The sequence below is a fragment of the Elephantulus edwardii genome, unplaced genomic scaffold (genome assembly GCF_000299155.1).
Source record: "Elephantulus edwardii isolate Elephantulus edwardi_28Jun2011 unplaced genomic scaffold, EleEdw1.0 scaffold00025, whole genome shotgun sequence".
NCBI lineage: Eukaryota > Metazoa > Chordata > Mammalia > Macroscelidea > Macroscelididae > Elephantulus > Elephantulus edwardii.
In genome coordinates, this window is record NW_006399775.1 from 13,809,763 (window position 1) to 13,828,959 (window position 19,197).

The 19,197-nt window shown below is 37.3% G+C and overlaps 1 protein-coding gene across 4 annotated transcripts in view; it reads left to right on the top strand.

Moving 5' to 3' along the window:
- The window catches only part of LOC102848606 (collectin-11-like), a 96,044-nt gene that overhangs the window by 71,968 nt on the left and 4,879 nt on the right, over positions 1 to 19,197 (top strand). For 2 of the 4 annotated variants that reach the window (XM_006882855.1, XM_006882856.1), the window contains 2 exons: positions 3,081 to 3,152; positions 8,391 to 8,444. In XM_006882855.1, coding sequence (XP_006882917.1) covers positions 3,081 to 3,152; positions 8,391 to 8,444 — 126 coding nt within the window. The remainder of the gene's footprint in view (positions 1 to 3,080; positions 3,153 to 8,390; positions 8,445 to 19,197) is intronic. The other 2 variants (XM_006882857.1, XM_006882858.1) reach the window with 1 other exon arrangement.

Genomic DNA, 19,197 nt, shown 5'->3' on the forward strand with positions numbered 1-19,197 from the left:
TCACTGAGGGCAAGTCATCAACTGTTTAAGTGTTCAATTATCAATAAGCCGAAGTCTGTGGAAGGCCATAATGGCCCTGCTTTAAGTGGTTCACTGCTCCCACAGCTCACCACGCTGTCTCTGCCTCCACCGCCATCTTGGATCTCAGAGAGGCACGTAATCACACAGGAGGAGATTGCCTATCCTTCTCCCACTGAGCAGGTGCTGTATCTGAACCACGTGTCCTCTGGTTTGCATCACAGCTTCTGAGCATTAGGCCACTAGAGCTTCCTGTAATCCCTTTAAATCTTGGGAATCTAATATTTGGTTTCTTCTTTAACAAAAGAATCATTCCTTTTAATCAGATCCTAGTATTGAAAAGAATGGAAATATCAGAACACTTAATTGCACGCCCATGAAAACTGTACTTAGACCAAGCAGCTATTTTGTGAACAGAGCAAGGGAACACTACATGGTTTAAAATGAAGAAATGTGTGTGTTAATGTTGTATTCTTTCTCCATATCTATTCAATATGCATCCTGAGAAAACTATTTAAAAAGCTAGGATCTATGAAAAAGAATGTGACATCAAGATTGGAGGAAGACTCATCAATAAGCTTAGGTATGCAGATGACACAACCTTGCTTGCTGAAAATGAAGAGGACTTGAAGCACTTGCTGTAGAAAATCAAACACTATAGCCTTTAATATGGATTGCATCTCAACATCAAGAAAACAGATTCTTACCATTGGACCACTAGGAAGCATCATGATAGATGGGAGAAAATATTGAAATGGTCTATGATTTCAATCTTACTTACCTCCATAATTAATACACTTGGTACAAGAAGTCAGGATATCAGCAGATATTCTGGAAAAGTCTGCAGTCTTAGACCTCTCCAAATTGTAGAGGAGCAATGGGGTCAGTTTGAGAGCTAAGAGGTGCCTGATCCAGACCACGGTCTTTTCAGTCATTTACTGTCAATCTGACAGCTGGACAATGAATGAGGATGACAGAAGAATGGATACCTTTAAACTATGGTGTTGGAGAAGAGTACTGAATATCACATGGACTGCCAAAAGAACAACAGGTGTATATTAGAGAAAGTGCAGCCAGACTGCTCCTTGGTAGCAAGGATGGTGAAGCTTTGTCATACATACTTTGGGTATGTTTCTAGGAGATACTATTCCTTGGAGGGAAACATCATGCTTATAAAGGTGGAGGGATGGCAAAGCAGAAAAAGACCCTCAACCAGGTGGATTGACACAGTGAGTGCAGTGATGGGCTTGAGTGTGTCAGAGACTGTGAGAATGGCACAGGATAGGACAGGGTGTAGATGTATTGTTCATAGGGTTGCCATGAGTCATATTGGACTGGATAGCTCCTAACCACCACCACCACCATCGCCACCACCAAATCCTAAGAGTAAAATTTATCATTTTCTCCAGTTAAAAGAGCTATATAATACTACTATGAACCAATGAGTAGAATGAATAGAATTTATCTTAATACCTCCCCAACCTACCCCCTGCTTGCAGGCATATTAATGAAATGTGTGCAATTTATTGATTTATCCAATTGGTTGTTTAAAAACTATTTGTCCTTGTTGCATTTTTTTGCCTCTCACTATTCTAATATTTTTCTTTTAAGTAACTAAAAATGTTGAAATAGAATGCTATGACTAAAACCAGAAAGAATATATTTCATCAAACCGTTGATTAGAAATGCAAATCAGTTGATGATACCAGGCCTGTTTCTTTTCTCCAACTTCCCTTTGTGCATTTGTCAATTCTTAAATCGTTTGGTTTGCGGTCCTTGATGATCATCAGCAGACAAGTCAGAGCAGTTGCCACTGTCATCGGCTTCAAAAACAATTTGTGTAAGAAAAATTTCAATACTGAGAAAATTCTATCCCTGGGCTTTTTTGTTTGTTTGTTTGGTGAATGGGTAAAAATGGAAATTATTATTCAGTTTTAGTCTAGTGGTTAGGAGAGTTCTGTGAGATCATAGTGAAAGAATCGATACAGAATAGGAGCAGTAATTCTATAAAATCGGCCTCATGTACAGAGGCCATATTTTACTATAGCAGTAGTCAAAATTTGTGGCATGTAAACAGGTATTTCTGGGACCCTTCATTCTCTGTGGGTTTTTTTTTTTGTCACATCTTGCAGCTTAATATGTGAAATAGGTAAGGTTCCTTACTTTTTCTTGGACATCACATCTTCAAATTCATCATGCCGAGTGAGCTAAAGCAGTTTCTTATGGATAAATACTGCAGAAGACCATTATTGTAAAATTAGAAGGATAACTAGTAAACCATGCATGGGAACTCAAGGAGGGGAGAGGGGACCATGGGAGCTGAGGATAGGTAGGCGTAAAACCACAGGGTTGCACAGTTTGGTGGGTGGAGGGACGGGGGAAGCAAATGGGAAGGATCTGGGAGAAAACACAGTATAATGATGGGCAAGGTCCATGGTGATTAATTTTACAAAACATAATGCCTGAGAATGATTGTATGAAACACAATGTGAATGAAGAGTAGTGGGAAATAAAACGTATACAAAATTTATAAGCAAACTAATTAAAAAACCCCCAACAACACAGGAGGTCAATGGTTTTGCCACATGAATCATAGCACAGTATGGATACAGTCTAATTTATGAAAGAAACACAGTTATATTTTTTTTTACAGAAAAAGTTTTATGTAATTATAGATTTATTCAGTTTAGGTGCAGGAATAACAGCCAGGAAGCATTGCCTTATTGGCATGAAGGAAAGATAGCCTTTTCTTCATCAGAGATTAAAATGAAGTTAGGTTGAGTTTAGGAACCATGGACATCTATTTTACTTGGCTTATTTACATTTTGTTTGTTTTTTTTTAAGAGAAAATATCTTCCTTGGGGAAATATAGAAAATATTTACAATATCAAATATGTAACAGGTGACCTGTGAAGAATCTTATAGTGGCAATCACATATATAACCTTGAAGAAAATAAAATAGATGTTTTTTAGTCCCTTCTTATTTGTGAGTATGTGTATGTATAGATGTGTGATATAAAAGAAGGAACATTAATGAAGTTGGATTTTATGTTTTCTGCAGGAGACATGGGTGACAAAGGACAGAAAGGCACTGTGGGTCGCCATGGAAAAATTGGTCCCATTGGTTCTAAAGGTATTTGCGATTCAATTCTTGCCTCATATTATCTGTCAGACTCATAATGTCTTGAAAAAAAGGTACCAAGTTGTCTGGTGGCCTTAATCATATTAATCATATTTTGCCTGTGCATTTTACATGGTTAATTCTGTCACAGTGCCTAACTACCTGAGTTAGTTATTGACTTTGTTTCCTCCAATGTGGGGCAAAATGAACCCATCTCAGCAGGGATTGATATGCACCACCAGAGCTGTGATCTGGAGGCTTCCGCGGGATGCTGGAGGAAAATTGTAATTTTTCAACTACAACTTCCTTAACAAGTTTAATAAAGTAATTCAGCTTCCACTTACATAATTCAGACACCATACACAAGAAACACAATTATTAGTTTTCATCTTTGGTTTTATAGCATTTTGAGGATATGGCATGATGCTCAATCAGAACAGGAGACAGATGGCATCAACAAGGATCAAAGCTACAACACTATTAACAATATGTTGTATTCAAGAATACTTTAGGATTTCCAGTTGTTTCTATTTCTGTACTTCATTTGACTTGCACAACATCTAGTGTAATGGTATTGTTACTATTCTCATGGTGAAGAGATTCAGTGTTATGGTGGTTAAGGGATTGTTAAAATTGCATGGACTACTAGGAGAACAAACAAGTTTGTCCTGAAGAGGGTGAAGCCAGGTTGCTCCTTAAAGGCAAGGATTCTGAAGCTTTGTCTGACATACTTTGGACATGGTACAAGGCAGGATCAGTCCTTGGAGAGGGACATCATGCTTGGGAGGGTGGAGGGACAGTGCAAGGGAGGAAGACCCTCCATGAGATGAATTGATTCCATCACTGGGGTAATGGGGATAGGTGTATCGGAGACAATAAGGTTGGGACAGCTTAGAGCATGGTTTAGGTCTGTTGTTGATGACTCAACAACACATAACAACAATAACAACAACAACAACAATCATTATTCAGTCACTAAACATCTTCTGAGCATGTGGTTTGCCCCATACCTGTATTGGTGTTTGAAATGGGGATCAGACAGTGAGACTTTAAGGAAGGCAGTGTCCTAGAAGTCACCAAGTTCTTTATGAATTATCTCATTAAAATATTCCTACAAGGATGTTGTTTAATAGCCTTTGAGTTGGCTTTGATGCAAAATGAATTTTATAATAGAATGAAACACGGCCCAATCCTGCATAACCCTCACAGTCACGGCTGCACTTGAGCCTATTTTTTGCAACCTCTGTGTCAATGCACCTAGTTGAAGTTCTTTATCTTCTATGATTGTCATCTGTTTTTCTAAGCATGTTGTTCTTTTCCCAGCACTGTCCCTACCTGATAATATACCCAAAGTTTGTGAGATGAAGTCTCACCACCAACCTTGACTCTAAAAAGCACTTTGGCTGCACCTCTTCCAAGAAAGATTTGCTTGTTCTTTTGACAATATTTTTTGTCAACAATATGTTTCAAAAGTATCAGCTGTTCTTCATTCTTCCTTATTCTGTGTCCAACTTTCACATGAGGAAGAGACAAACTCAACTCACTGTCGTCAGCTGGGTTCTGACTGTAATGACCCTTGACTGAGTTGGCTGAGACCATAGATCACAATGGAAGGAGACTGCCCATCTTTCTCCCAGGAGGCAACTGGTGGATTCAGACTGCCACAGGCACATAGTCTTTGGGTTAGGTGTGCAGCTCCATAGAGCTACCGAAGCAACAAATATTTTAGAAATACCTTATAGTTATTAGAGAGAGTCTTTAGGTGGTACAAACTGTTAAATGTTTAAAATGTTAAAAGTTTGGTGGACTTAATACCATAAATGAGAAATCAGGAGAAAGTAGTGATAATGTACATCTGAAGGTTCATAGTTATTGAAAAAATAAGAACCAAACCTCTGGAATAGTTCTACTCTAAAATATAAAGAGTTATCACAAGTCAGAACCTATACTTTTTTTTTTAGTTTTGGAAAAAAAGTTTTATTTTGTTTTTAAGGAAAATTTTCATCATTTGAAAATGGTACAGAGTTTCAGTCAGATGCTAAGGAAATTCTTTGAAGAAATAATATGGAAATTTCTATGTTGTACACTTGAATGATCCAACTATTATCTTTTCCCCCATTTGGGTTTTGTTTCTATTATCCCCCCATGCACCCAAATATACTTTTATACACTTTCTCTGGAATGCCACAGGAAGGTGCTAAAGTAATTCTTTTGTTGACTTTATTGCTTTCATTTTTATTACTTTTGGGGCTAGATTTATTCAATAAATTCAGTATATGTGCTAAACACTGTGACACTGATGTGCCAAATGCAATAATGGTTACCCATGGTGGACAGTGTTTGGTGGAGCTCTCTGATTAAAACAAGCTTGGGAGCAGAGTGGCATCCATTTCTGAAATGGCTTGCCTCCAGAAACTCTATGAACAGTGCTCAGGCGTTTCATTCATAGGGTTGCTATGAGTTGTCTGTGACTCGATGACGCTTAAAAACAACAACAACAACAATGTTGACAATACAAGTAACGTAAGTAAACCTACACCAACTGACTCAATAGGAACTAGGGAGTCTCAATAGATTCATAAGAATGAATAGAACTAGCTGGCAATCAAAACAAAAAGTTATGACCAGATGACTTCACTGGAGGAATTCACCCAAGCACTTAGATGAGAATTGACACTAATGTTATTTAAACTTTCCCAAAAGATAGATAAGGCAGGAATACTCTCTAATTTATTCTATGGCACAAACATATCTCTGATACCTAAATCAGACAAAGATACTACAAGAAAAGAAAACCATAAGCCAATATATCTTATGACTGTAGATGCCAAAATTCTCAACAAAACATCAAACATAATCCAATTGTATATTAAAGGAATCATATACCATGACCAAGTGGGCTTTATGCCAGGAAGATAGTTCAATGTCAGAAAATTAATCAGTAAAATATACTACTTCAACAGAACAAAGAAAAGGAGACACAAAATCATCTCAATGGATGAAGAAAAGCATTTGGTAAAACCCGACTCCTTTCTTGAGGAAAACCCTAAAGAAGTTTGGAATAGAAGGGGAATTATTCAATATTATTTAGTGCATATATGAAAACCCAACAGCCATTAATACACTATTGGAAAAAGACAGGGCTTTCATAATTAAATGGGGAACAAGACAAGTGTACTTCACATGTCTGTTGAATGATGCATTAGCAGTCTTAACCAGAGCAATAAAATTAGACAAAGGAAGTAAGGGTTTCCAGATTAGAAAACCAAATGAAAACTCAAGGTCACTGAGTTCATTCTAACTCATCACAACCCTTCATTGCATTTCTGAGGCTATAAATCTTTAAAGGAGGAGACTGCCAATCTTTCTCTCTTGGACCACCTGTTTTATTTGGAGATCTGATTTTAAAGTTAGCAGCCTCACATAATATGCACTGTGGCACCAAGAGTCCATAGATTAGAAAAGAAATAAAATTGGATCTGTATGTGGATTATGATCCTATGTATAGAAAATGCCAAAGAATCCACAAAAAATTTTCTAGAGCTAATAGAGGAATTTACTAAAGTTGCAAGATACAAGGTCATCAATTACTGGAATTCTGTACAATAGCTGTGAGAAATCTAAAAGGAAACAACTTCATTTATAATAGCCTCTAAGACAAAAAAATATCTAGGATTATATCTACTTAGGGCCATGAAAGACTGAACAAGTACAGAATTCAAACTAGTACAGACCAATGGAGTAGAATTGAGAATCCAGAAACAACCCAAACAACTAATTTTTCATATGAAAGCTGTCTGTTCAAAAGAAAAAGAAATGGTCCATTAAATCTTGGTCTTCCATAGGCAGAGAAATTAAATAGGATCCATGCCATACACCACACACAGAGTAAATTTAAGAATAGATTAAATACCTAGATGTGCACAGTAAAACCATAAAATTCTTAGACGAACAAGTAGGGACAATATCATCAGGCCTAGTTTTCAACAGTTATACATAACAAGCATAAACAGCAAAATAAAAAAAAAATAAATGAGACCTTATAAAATGAAAAACTTTAGTTAATGAAGAGATTTTGCAAAAGAAGTGATAAGAAGCTACTGGCTGAAAGAATATTTTTGCACATCTCCAAGAATTTAATAAATATCACTAAATTGTAAATGTAACCACTGATTTTGTTTGCGTTTTCCTGTATATATTCTCAATTGCAAAAAAAAAAAAAGATGAATAAAATTGAGGGAGGAACATGAGCACAAAAGAATCATTTGGGTGGAGATCACTTGGGATTTTCCTCTCTCTGTGTAATGAAATAAGACCCCACAGCTGTTTACTTGTCTCATGTCAGCTGAGAAATTTAGGTTCTTTCTCCGAGAAGAAATATAATGCTTTAGAATATTCATGATGACTTGAATATGAATATTCATTGTTTAGTCTTAGAGTAGCTAGGATGCTTTGCTTGGCATCATTTGTTAAACCCATTTGTTTTATAGGTTGAGAAAAAAAGTGAAGAGCAGAGTGGTTAAGTGTCTTAATTAGGTAGTTAGACTCAATGCCAGACCTCATAGCCAGGTCTTCCATTTTTTGGATCATTCCCTTACAACATGCTGTTTCTTAGAGTGATTCAAGAAAGACTTTGATCTCAGCATGAGGTTATAAATACTGCTGACCGTCCTTGAATTAAATAATCTGTAATGTCCATTCCCATCTAACCATGTGTTCTATCTGAATTTGCCTTTTGTAAATGAAGGACATGCAGAGTGCTGGCTTCAGAATTAGTAGCTGCTTCTCTTATGGTTTAAAAATTTCATGAGACGATTTCCATAGGATTCTATGAAATGTATTGGAGTTTTCAGAATTTAATTAAAGAATAATCAACTGATGATCTCCAAGATTCCATCATATGACTCTATTCATCATAAAATAATTAGGTCTTGAAGAATTATGTGTAGAATAGAATTCCCAATAGTTCCCACAAAAATAGGGTCTAGCAATGCCAGAGGTGCACAGTTCAAATCCACCAGATGTTCTGCTGAAGAAGGAGGAACAATTTCCTCCTGTACTGGTCAGATCTGATTTGACGGTACACATGCACAAATAAGAAAATAAAATTTTTTTAAAAAATAGGGTCTAAGAGAAATTCTGTGACATTATATAGAAAAGAATTAGCATTTTTAACTTTGAAATCTTTTAACCAGAAGACCTTGACTGTCTCTGCTTAGTGACTTTGATCTTGTTTGTTTTTTTTTTTAGGTGAAAAAGGAGATTCTGGTGACATAGGGCCTCCTGGTCCCGATGGAGAACCAGGTATGCCTTAAAGGGTGAAAAGATTTAAAACAAATGTGGTAAAAATTATATGTTTGAGAATGTATAAATCATTAAATAAAACTATGATAGGTTAGGAAACAAGATGTATATATAAAGAAATCATAAGGGAACTCTGGCAGCCTAGTCTGCAGAGAGCAGTGTTCTAATCAAAGCCCATGCCTCTCTGGTGTTTCAAATCCAACAACTGCCTCCTGGGAGAAAGAAGGGCATTCTTTTCCTATATATTTTACAGTTTCCCAAAATACCCTGCAGGGTCAATTATGAGTCAGTTCTGACTCAAGAGTCATGATTTTTTAAAATCAATCATATAATCTTGTAGAATATTTTAATATTTGACTTTCTAGTGCATATATGTGTGTGTGTGTTTATTTTGTTATTGAGAATATGTGCAGTAGAACATACAATTAAACAGTTTCTACTCATACCATTTAGTGACATGGATTATATCATTTTCAAGTTACAAGATCAATCTCACTCTCCTTTGTGAATGTTTCTTCTTTAACAAATTCATTGCTAAGGTCCTCATCTACTCTTTCAAGTTGTTGCCATTAATTTGATCCTATATAGTTCTTAAAAGAGCTTAAGTTTCACGCATAAATATTTTTATGCATTTTTATGAATACAGTCTGCTCGCCTGTTTATTATATATTGTTCTTGTTCTTATGTACCATTGAGTCACCTGTGACATATAGTGACTTACATTAGCTCTGAAACCTGCCCTATCCTGAGCCAATTTCATTGAGTCTGACAGAGTCCCCTTGCTCCAGTCACTGAGTCAATCCCTCTCATCCTGGGTCTTCCTTTCCTGTGCTGTCCCTTCACCTTCTAAGCATGATGTCCTTCTCCAAAGACTGATCCCTCCTGGCCATGTGCCCAAAGTATGTAAGACAGAGCCTCAAAATCCTTGCCTACAGAAAGCAACCTGGTTTCATTCTTTCCAGGACAGACTTGTTTGTTCTCCTGGCGATCCATGGTATGTTCAACACTCTTCATCAGCACCACAACTCAAAGGCAATGATTCTTCTACCATTCTTAATTATTGTCCAGCTCTCTGATTCATAACAAGTAATTATGAAGACGATGGCATGGATCACGCACACCTTAGTCTCCAGACTCACATCATTGTTCTTCAGCTCTCTAGAGAGGTCCCTGACAGCAGACTTTCCCAATGTAATTACTCTTTTGATTTCCTGGCTGCTGGTTCCAAGAGTGTTGATTGTGGAACCAAGCAAAATAGAGTGATCAATAATTTCAATCTCTTCACCGTCCATCAGGAAGCTGCCAACTGGTCCAGTTATGAGAATATTTCTTTTCTTGATGTTGAGCTTCAATCCAAATCACATTTATATTTATTATTAGGTTAAGATATACTCATCCTAAGGCATATTTTCCTTAACTTTTAATACATCTTTGGATACTTTCCTTCCTTGTACCATCAAACTTTTTTTTTTTTTACCATCAAACTTTTTAATACAGTACACCTGTAGTTTTTTGATTGTTAATTCATTTTGCACATTCTTGTAGTTCATCTCTTCCTTCCAATGAAGCTGCTTTCTCTCAAAGGTTACTCAATCTCAAAAAAGAAAATCAAAATCTTTCCACCATGTTGGAACTAACATAACTAATCTTCCACTGAATTTCTGAACTGTAATTTGCACAGTAAAATCTCCAATCTTTATTCTGAGGAGTAGCCGTTGAATTCATATCACCAGAGTAGCATGGCCATTGGGTTAATAGTGCAACTCTCTAAAGATTAGGCCACCACAAGTTCCAAGGTCACTAGGGGCTTCTGAATTCAGCTCAAATGGATTTCACTCAGTCTTGCTTCTGTCCAGGTTAGCATCAATATTTTCCCTACTAAACATCCCTTTCCTTATGTTGCTTATGTTGGAGCGCCTCATTTTCTCTTTCTGGCTGCCCTTTTTGTCTCTTATTTCCTCTTATCTTTATAAAGTTCTGTCTGCAGCTCTTTCCTCTTGAGAAAAGGCAAAAACAGCCATGTCTTGCCCTTTCCTGGCTTCAGTTGTCACTTCTATGGGGTGTATACCCAGTTGACTGATGCAATTCGCCTTGTGAAGCCCTAGCCATATAGGCTGACTCATGTCATGGACTCTTCATCAGGGGATCTACTGGTCTTCGTCTTTTTCTCAGAACCTCCAGCTCCATAAAGTCCCAAGTTTCTCTTTTGGTGCTTTAATCTTCCTTAGTATAAAATAGACTTTCCTTCAGACTCTTCCTTTTCCTTCTCTACCTCATTGTAGACAAGCTATATTATTAGCCGAATCTAATGTCTTTTCAGCCTGTACATTTTGCCTCACATTCTCACCACCTCTGTCTTTATTCAGATTCATCACTTCTCTGGTGAATATCTGAAATGATATACCAATTGATGGTCTTTTTTTTTTTTCAGTCCTCTTTCCCCATAAATCATTCTCTAGTAATAATATTTGTCCTTATGTATTGGGATTTATAATATAACATGTATTTTTCTCAGTTCTAACTTGGGGATGTTTCTTTAAAATGATGATGCTAAGACCAATTAAGATAATTAGGGGTATTTTTTTAAAGTTTCTTAAAGTATTTTAATTTACATAGTTCTCTGTACATCTGTATGTGAGAAATGGACACGTTATGTAATTCACCCAAGGCGGGTGACAGAACCGGGTTTTGAATCTAGATAATTTGTCTCCACAACTCGTAAGTGCCTGGCTGCTAACCCAATGGTTGACAGTTCAAATTCACTCAGTGGCTACAAGAGAGGGAGGCATGGTGATCTGTTCCTGTAAAGATTACAGCCTAAAAAAAGCCCTGGGGCATTACCACCTTGTCATATGGGATTGATTACGGTAAAAATTGACTCAGCAGCACAAGTAAGCCTGTGGTTACCTTACTCACTCGGTACTTTGTCCCTGTCAGGGACTGTAAATTTGAAAAGAGGCTGTAATTTTGTGGGAAGGTGCTTTTGTTTTGTAAGAGAGACAGCTTCTAGTTGTCCTCAGAAGTTTAGAATGTTTGTGGTGGTGAAAAGATGCAAAATTACTCAGTACAGATTAATAAGTAAGCTCATGTAAACCCATACTTCTCTTACTCGTAGTATAATCTATCTTTGCCCAAACTCTTTAGCCTATCTTGAAAACTCTTGTACTTGATGTCCATCCTGTATTTCCATGCTTATCTCCCCTAACTGCCTTTCACAGACCCTATACTTGTACCTGGAAATAACTATGAGCTATTCTTTGGTTAAGTCATATCCCTTACAAGGAATGCTTCTCTCTTAGAGTCACTGATATCTAGGTATACCCTCACCTAGCATTTAAATAACTTTTATGAGATCTTCTGTTGCTTACTCAGTGTATAAGGCATCCTTGTACTCTCTGTGTTCCCAGGGTATTATGACTTTCCCGCTCTTTCAGCCCTTACCATATTTTATTATTATTATTGTCTCTTGAACCTCATTATTCATCTCTGAATACTCAGCATGTGGCACTTAAGGTATGTTACTTTATAGCTATTTAATTAAACTTAGTTTAAAAAGACTTTTTTCTTATTGATGAAGAGCTTTACTTAAGAAAAAATTTAAGGAAAAAAATGTTAGTGGAATAAATTTTTTTTCCACAGAAATATGGATGATTCCACCCAGTTTTTGGCAGGGAACAATGTGGCTAAAACTGGCTGAGGGATTGGCTGTTCTTCACTCTAGGCTAGGCTCAAAGTTATCTCTGTGTGTATGTGTAAATATACCCTCAGCATCCACAGGCCATCTCTTGTGAAGGCATATAGTTGAGTTTATTTATGTTTACACTGCACCCTGTAATTACTCATTATAATTGTGTTTGCTTTGTGGCAGGCAGCATGGCAATAGAAAGATCATAATTTTTTAAATTAAGACAGGTTCCATTTTGCATACCTGTGAATACTATGCCATGCCTATGAATACTACACTGATTTTCCGATTCTTTATCTGAAAATTATCCCTATTCACAAGGTTTCTGGAGAGAGAACAAATGGAATGTGAAAGCACTCTAAAATATCAAATCATAGTCAAATGTGGCTTTAAAGAATCTTTCAACTAGACCATGAGCACCTTATGGACAAAAATGATGTTTTATTCATCTCTTTATGTCATATTTATTGCACATACCTGACATAACTAGCCCTAATGTTATGCTTTGAACGAACAAATGATTTCTTTAAAAATGTGACCATATTTGTTATCTTACTTGTTTTGTATATGGATGAAGTGATTAAAATATCATTAAATGAGTTAATAAAATAAGGTTCTTGGAAAAGGTTCTAAAAATGTACATAATAAGTACTGAAAACCACATTTTAATTATTTTAATAATAGTTCAGTTATGCAATTATATTGCTGTTGCTAGGTGCAGTGGAGTTGAGTACAACTCATAACAACTCTATGAAGAACAGGTCTGAAACTTGGTCCTGTCCTGTGTCAACCTCACAATCTCTGAAACACTCAAGCCCATTGCTGCAGTCACTGTGTCAATCCACCTGGTTGAGGGTCTTCCTCTCCTTTGCTGTATCTCTACCTTTTCTTCAAGGAATAGCCTCTCCTAGCAACATACCCAAGGTATGCGAGATAAATCTTCAGCATCTTTGCCTCTAAGGAGTCCTCTGGCTGCTCCTTCTCCAAGATATATCTGTTTGCTCTTTTGGCAGTCTATAGGATAGTCAGTACTCCTCTCTGGCACCACAGTTCAAAGTGTCAGTTCTTCTATAATTCTTATTCATTGTCTAACTCTCAGCAGCATGTTGTTATGTGCGATTGAATCACGTATGACTCAGCACTTCTATGCAAAATAACTCTGAACTCTGCCCTATTCTGATCTAGTCTCATAGTCTCTGACACCCCTAACACTATTATCCCAGTTATTATGTCAATCCACCTCATCCAGGGCTTCTCCTCTGGTGCTATCCCTCTATCTTTCCAAGCATGATATCCTTCTCCAAAGACTGGTCCCTCCTGACTACTTACCAAAGTATGTGAGACAGAGCTTCAAAATCTTTGCCTTTAAGGAGCAACTTGATTTCTCCCTCTCCTGTTTGTTCTCTTGGCAGTTCATGCAATATTCAACACTATTCTCTAGCACCACAAATCAAAGGAATTGATCCTTCACCTGTCATCCTTAGTCATTGTCTAGGTCTCTGATACATAGCAAGTAATTGCAAGCAAAGACCATGGCTTGGATCAAATGTACCGTAGTCTCCAGGCAGACATTGTTACTCTTTAGCATTTTGGAGAAGTCCCTGAAAGCAGATTTTCTTAATGCAGTTCGTCTTTTGATTTCCTGACTTCTAGTGCCAAGAGTGTTAACTATGGAACAGCATAGCAAGTGATTTAAAAGACCATAGTCTGGATCAAGTGCACCTTATTCCTCAAACTAACATCTTGATTCTCAGTAATTTGGAGATATCTATGACTGAAGACTTTTCCAGTGCAGTACATTTCCTGATCTCTTGCTGCTGGTAGCAACAGTGTTGATTACGGTTCCATATAAGATGAAGTCATTGACAGTTTCAATCTTTTCTCCATCTATCATGATGTTGTCTATTGGTTCAGTGGTGAGAATTTTTTTTCCTTGATGTTGAGTAAGCTAAATGAGTAAATAAAAAGACTGTTTAAACAAAGAAGTGATTCTATCAGAACTAGAACTCATCCATATTTTCTCTGACTTCTAGCCACAAACCATCTATTGTTAGGTTGTTGTTAGGTGCCATTAATATGACTACAGCTCTTAGTGACCCTACAAACAACGGATCTGAATGTTGCCCTGTCCACATCCTCCTCATCTTTGATGTGCTCGAGCCCATTGTTATAGTCAGTGTGTCAATCAATCTTGTTGAGAATCTTCCTCTCTTTCTGCAACCCTACACCTTTCCCAGCAAGATGTTCTTTCCAAAGCACTGGCCCTTTCTGACAACATGCCCAAAGTATGAGAGACGGAGTTTCACTGCACTTGCCTCTAAAGAGGATTTTGTTTGAATTTCCTCCAAGACAGATTTGTTTGTTCTTTTGCCAGTCCATGGGATATTCAATACTCTTCTTCAACTGTGTAACTCAAAGGCTTGAATTCACCTGCCATCATCACTCATTGTTTAACTTTCAGGTACTTGGCAAGTAAAAGACCATGGGTAGCATCTGGTGCTCTTTAGTCTTTAAACTGATACTCTTGCTCTTTAGCACTTTGGAGAGGTTCTTGACAGCACATTTCCCCAGCAAAATGTGCCTTTTGATTTCTTGAATGCTGTTACCACAGGTGTTTATTGTGAGTTCAAGTAAAATAAAATCATTGACAACTTTAATCTTTTCTTCATTTATCATGATATTGTCTATTGGTCCAGTGGTGAGGATTCTTGTTATCTTAATGTTGAGTTGTAATCAATATGGATGTAGTCTTTGATCTTCTGCCGCAATTGTTTCAAATAATCTTCACTTTCAGCAAGCTAAATTATGTCCTCTCCATAACACAGATTATTGAGTCTTCCTCCAAAAAGAGTATGTTTAAGACTTTTCTACACCACAACGCAAAGACATCAATTCTTCTTCCATCATCCTTAGTCATTGTCCAGCTCTCTGATACATAGTAAGTAATTGACCATGACCTGGTTCTGGAGCTCCTTAGTCTCTAAAATGACATCATTGCTCTTCAGCACTTTGGAGAGGTCTCTGATAGCAGACTTTCTCAGTTCAATTTATCTTTTGATTTCCTGACTGCTGTTGCAAAGAGAGTTGATTGTGGAACTGAGCAAGCTGAAATTGTTAAAAAAATTAGCTGAAATTATTAATGAAGTAGCATTAGAAATTAGATTTAAAAATATCCTTGAAAATAGGGATCACTTTTCTATGAAGAAATACACAATACTACAGGCATCATTTATTTTTTAGATGGCTTCAGTTATGAATTTACTAAAGAAATAAATTTACTGCAGAAGAGAATTAAGATATAGTAGACTTAGGTGGGAAGGAGTCCTGGTTTTTAATATTGACTGTTAACCCAAAAGGCCAGCATTTCAACAGCTGTTGAGAAGGAAAAAGATGGGCCAAGAATTTATTGTCTTGGAAACTACGCTATGGATCAGAATTGACTTGGTGGCAGTGGGTAGATTTGGGTGGAGGATAGAGTATATATGCAGCTAGAATACTTTCAGTTAAACTCCAACCTTTTTCACTGCCCACTAAAAAGCTCACCAATCAGAAAGTCAACTAAATCCAGTGTTGTTCCTAGTGGGTAACTGGTAACGATCTTTTCCAGATCTAGATTGAGTCTGTGAGAACATCCCGGGCTCCACTTGCTAAGATCAATCATTCTCTGTTTGACTAGTTGATATTGTTAGCTGCCAACCAGTCAGCTCTGACTAATAGCAACCTATTTACAAGCAGAAGGAAACAGTCCCTAATTCGGCACCATCCTCACAGGTGTTGAGCACCTGAGCTCATTATTATTGTACCTACTGTGTCGATGCATCTTGTTGAAGAGCTTCTTTTTCATTAACCCTCTATTTTACCTGTTTCCTCCTCCACATCTATCTCAATTTCATCTCATTTACTTTAGTCGGTTAGTCATTGCTGTTGAGTGTGAACTGATTCATTGTTGACCCTCTAGGTTTTTGGAAGCTGTAAATTGTGTAGGAGGAGATTTCCCATCTTTATCCCTTGGAGTCACTGATGAGTTTGAATCACCAGAGTTGCTGCCTTTGGGTTACCAGAACAGATATCTATGGATTAGGCCTTTGAAAAACATTTAAATATTAGAAAATGAGGAGAAAAGTCTTTAGATTTCTGACTAAAAAGCTTCTGATTAGAAAGTTCTATAATGTGGTACGTGGATGAGGAAGAGGAGTAGTGACATAGGAAATGTCATTGTCCACATAATTTTGTTTAGTTTTCTTCAGCTCTGGTGGCCTAGTGGCAAGAAGTTGTGCTGTAATTCTGAAGGCATATGATTCAAGTCCACCAGCTGCTCCACAGAAGATGGGTAATCTTCCATGAGATTAACTGCCTCTGAAAACCCACAGGAAGGCCAGCTCTATGGGTTGATTCTGACTCTATGGTACATAACAACATGAGTTTCTTTCAGTGCAACAAATGGAAATCAGTTTGTCATTTGTTGGTGATGACAGAGCACCATTCATTAGTGACCACTTACAGGTAGTTACCAAGTCAGAGCAAGTGAGGCAAAGTCTAAAGACATTTCTATTCTTTTTAGAGACAGAAAGACCTAGTGTCAGCTGAAGAGTATGACAAGAAAAGAGAATTCCTCTCAGATGAGGCCATTTCTGACAGGTAAGGGTGCTTGTTAAAGCTATACAAGCAGCAAAGTTCAAAAGGAAAGTGAGGAAACAACTCAAGCTACTTCTCATTTGGATATATCCAGAAGCCTCTGTGTACCTCAACCTTAGTGAACTAGATGGTAAAACTTATTTTAAATAAATTTTATAAAAGCAACCAATATATTCCAACCAAAAAAGTTTAAAGTGTTCAAGCTTGGGAAAACAAACCAAAATATTATAACAAAATATGCAAAGAGCTAGAGTCATGAAATCAAAAGTGTTGAACTTGCTCAGTGTTTCTTAAGCTGAAGGAACTGAAGAACAAATTCAAGCCTTGAGTTGCAATACTTAAGGATATATGAACAGAGTATTGAGTGATCCAGGAAGCATTAAAAGAAGATGTCGATAGTACACAGAATCACTATATCAAAAAGAATTAAGAAAAAAAGGAATTGGCTGACACGGAAGTATATCATGAAACAAATGTGGTCAAGAGGCAATGGCGATGAAGAAAAAACTCAAGCTGCTCTGAAGGAATTAGAAAAAAACAAGGCCTCAGGACTTGATGAAATAGCAATTGACATATTTCAACAAACAGGTGCTGCCCTGTACGTGCTCCCCAAATTGTGCCAAGAACTCTGGAGGACAACAACCTGGCCAACTGACTGGAAAAGATCCATATTTATTCCCATTCAAAAATATGGTGGCCTGACTGAGTATGGAAATTATCAAGCAATAATCACTAATATTATGTGCAAGCAAAATCATGCTGAAGATTTTAAGAAAAAAATGACTGGAATGGTACATTTACAGAGAACTACCAGAAATATAGGCCGGATTTTGAAGAGACAGTGGCACTAGAGACATTATTTTCAATGTGATTGATCTTGGCTCAAAGCAGAGAGTACCAGAAGCATGTCTAACCCTATTTTATTGACTATGCAAAGACATTTGACTTTGTGGCTAACTTTGAGAAGAAAGGGAATCCTAGAACACTTGATTTTGCTTATGCAAAACCTATATTTAAACCATGAAGCAATTATCAGAACAGAGCAAGGAAGCATTGCATGGTTCAAATAGGAAAGAAATGCATTAGGAATGCATCCTGTCCATATCTTTTCAATCTGGATGCAGAACAGATCATTTGGGAGGCTGTACTTTATGAAGAAGAATGTGGCATCAGGATTGAAAGAAGTCTCATTAACAACTTGAATTATGCAGATGACACTGTGTTGCTTGGTGAAACTAAGGAGGACCTGAAGCATCTCCTGCAGAATGTCTGCAGCAGAAGGACTGTAGCTTGCAATATGGTTTCAAGCTCAACATCAAGAAGACAAAGATTCTCACCACTAGGCCAACTGGCAGCACCATGGTGGATAAAGAAAAGACTGAGTTTATTAATAATTTCAGCTTGCTGAGCTCTACAATCAACACTCTTGGCAACAGGAGTCAGGAAATTAAAAGACAAATAAAATTGCATTAGGGAAATCTGCCATCACGGACCTTTCTAAAGTGCTTTAGCAATAATGTCAGTCCAGAGACTAAGGTGTGCCTGATTCAAGCCATTGTCTTTTAGATTACTTGCTATGCATTAGATAGTTGGACGATGACTAAGGATGACAGAAGAATTGATGCCTTTGAGTTGTGGTGCTGGAAAAGAGTATTAAACATACCATGGACTGCAAAGAGAACAAACAGGTTAGTCTTAGAGAGGGTGAAACCAGGTTTCTCCATGGAGGCAAGAAATTTGAAGCTCCATCTCACATACTTTGGGAATATGGCCAGAAGAGACCAGTCTTTGGAGAAGGATATGCTCAGAAGGGTGCAGACCCAGTGCAGAAGTGGAATACTCTGGATGAGATGAATTCACACAGTACCTGGGCCAATGGGGGTAGGTGTTTTGGAGATAGTGAGATTGGCTTAGGCTAGGCCAGGGTTCAGAGCTCTTCTACATAGCGACAGTATGAGTTGCAGGTGACTCAATGGCACATAATAACAATAATGTGTAAGAAGTGAAGCAAATGTTTTGGATTCTAAGTACTGTATCATATCTATAAATATCCAGTGATATTTTAGAGATTGAATCAAAGCTGTAAATAACTGGAAGGGTGGGCTGAAATGCAGCAGAAAAGAAAAATATTCATTTAGGTTGACAGCCATTCAGTGTAGAGGATGTACGTGATCTAGACAAGCAATGGTTTTCGTTTATATGAAAAAGTCAGAAACCAAGGTAGTGACTCCATGAAATTATAAAAAATGTTTTAAAGGAAGTAATGTTGTTGTTGTTATGTGCTGTCGAGTCACTTGCAACTCATAGCGACCCTATGTACAACAGCCCTAAACTCTGCTCTGTCCTGTGCCAATCACACCATCTCCGATACACCCATCCGGATTACCCCAGTCACTGAGTCAATTGAGAGAATTCTTTTTTCTTTTAATTTTT